The 453-nt window shown below is 60.5% G+C and overlaps 1 protein-coding gene across 1 annotated transcript in view; it reads right to left on the bottom strand.

Moving 5' to 3' along the window:
- The window catches only part of LRP1 (LDL receptor related protein 1), a gene marked incomplete at its 3' end in the record, with an annotated part of 77,381 nt that overhangs the window by 30,886 nt on the left and 46,042 nt on the right, over positions 1-453 (bottom strand). Inside the window, 1 exon segment of the mRNA XM_031065133.1 lies at positions 85-449. Coding sequence (XP_030920993.1) covers positions 85-449 — 365 coding nt within the window.

Genomic DNA, 453 nt, shown 5'->3' with positions numbered 1-453 from the left:
TCAGCAGCAAGGGCCACACATGCTCAGGCACGTCCCATCTGGCAATATTGGCAATATCCCAATAGAGAACCCCACACCACTCACTCTCCACGATGGTCTTGCGCCCCGTGCCATCATCATTGATCTGCTGGATGTTCCCGAAGTGGATGTCGCTGTAGAAGATGCGGTTGCTGCCCTTGGAGCCGTAGCGGTAATCGAAGGCCAGGGCGATGACATTCTTCATGTGCTCCGCGTCCTCGAAGGGTTTGATGGGCGCGTTGAGGTTGTTCTCATCCGACAGGTGGATGCTCTTGAGGATGGTGCGCTCAGAGTAGAGCAGGTACCCGTCGTAGTCGCGGCAGCTGACGCCGTCCTCGGAGAGCATCCCGTGGGCGCAGGCGCACGTCTTCTGCCCGCCGCCGCGGAACAGGCACAGCTGCTGGCAGCCCCCCGTGGTCTGGGGACAGACGCTTG

The sequence above is a fragment of the Geospiza fortis genome, unplaced genomic scaffold (genome assembly GCF_000277835.1).
Source record: "Geospiza fortis unplaced genomic scaffold, GeoFor_1.0 scaffold82, whole genome shotgun sequence".
Lineage (NCBI taxonomy): Eukaryota > Metazoa > Chordata > Aves > Passeriformes > Thraupidae > Geospiza > Geospiza fortis.
This window is presented reverse-complemented; position numbering and strand designations above follow the sequence as displayed.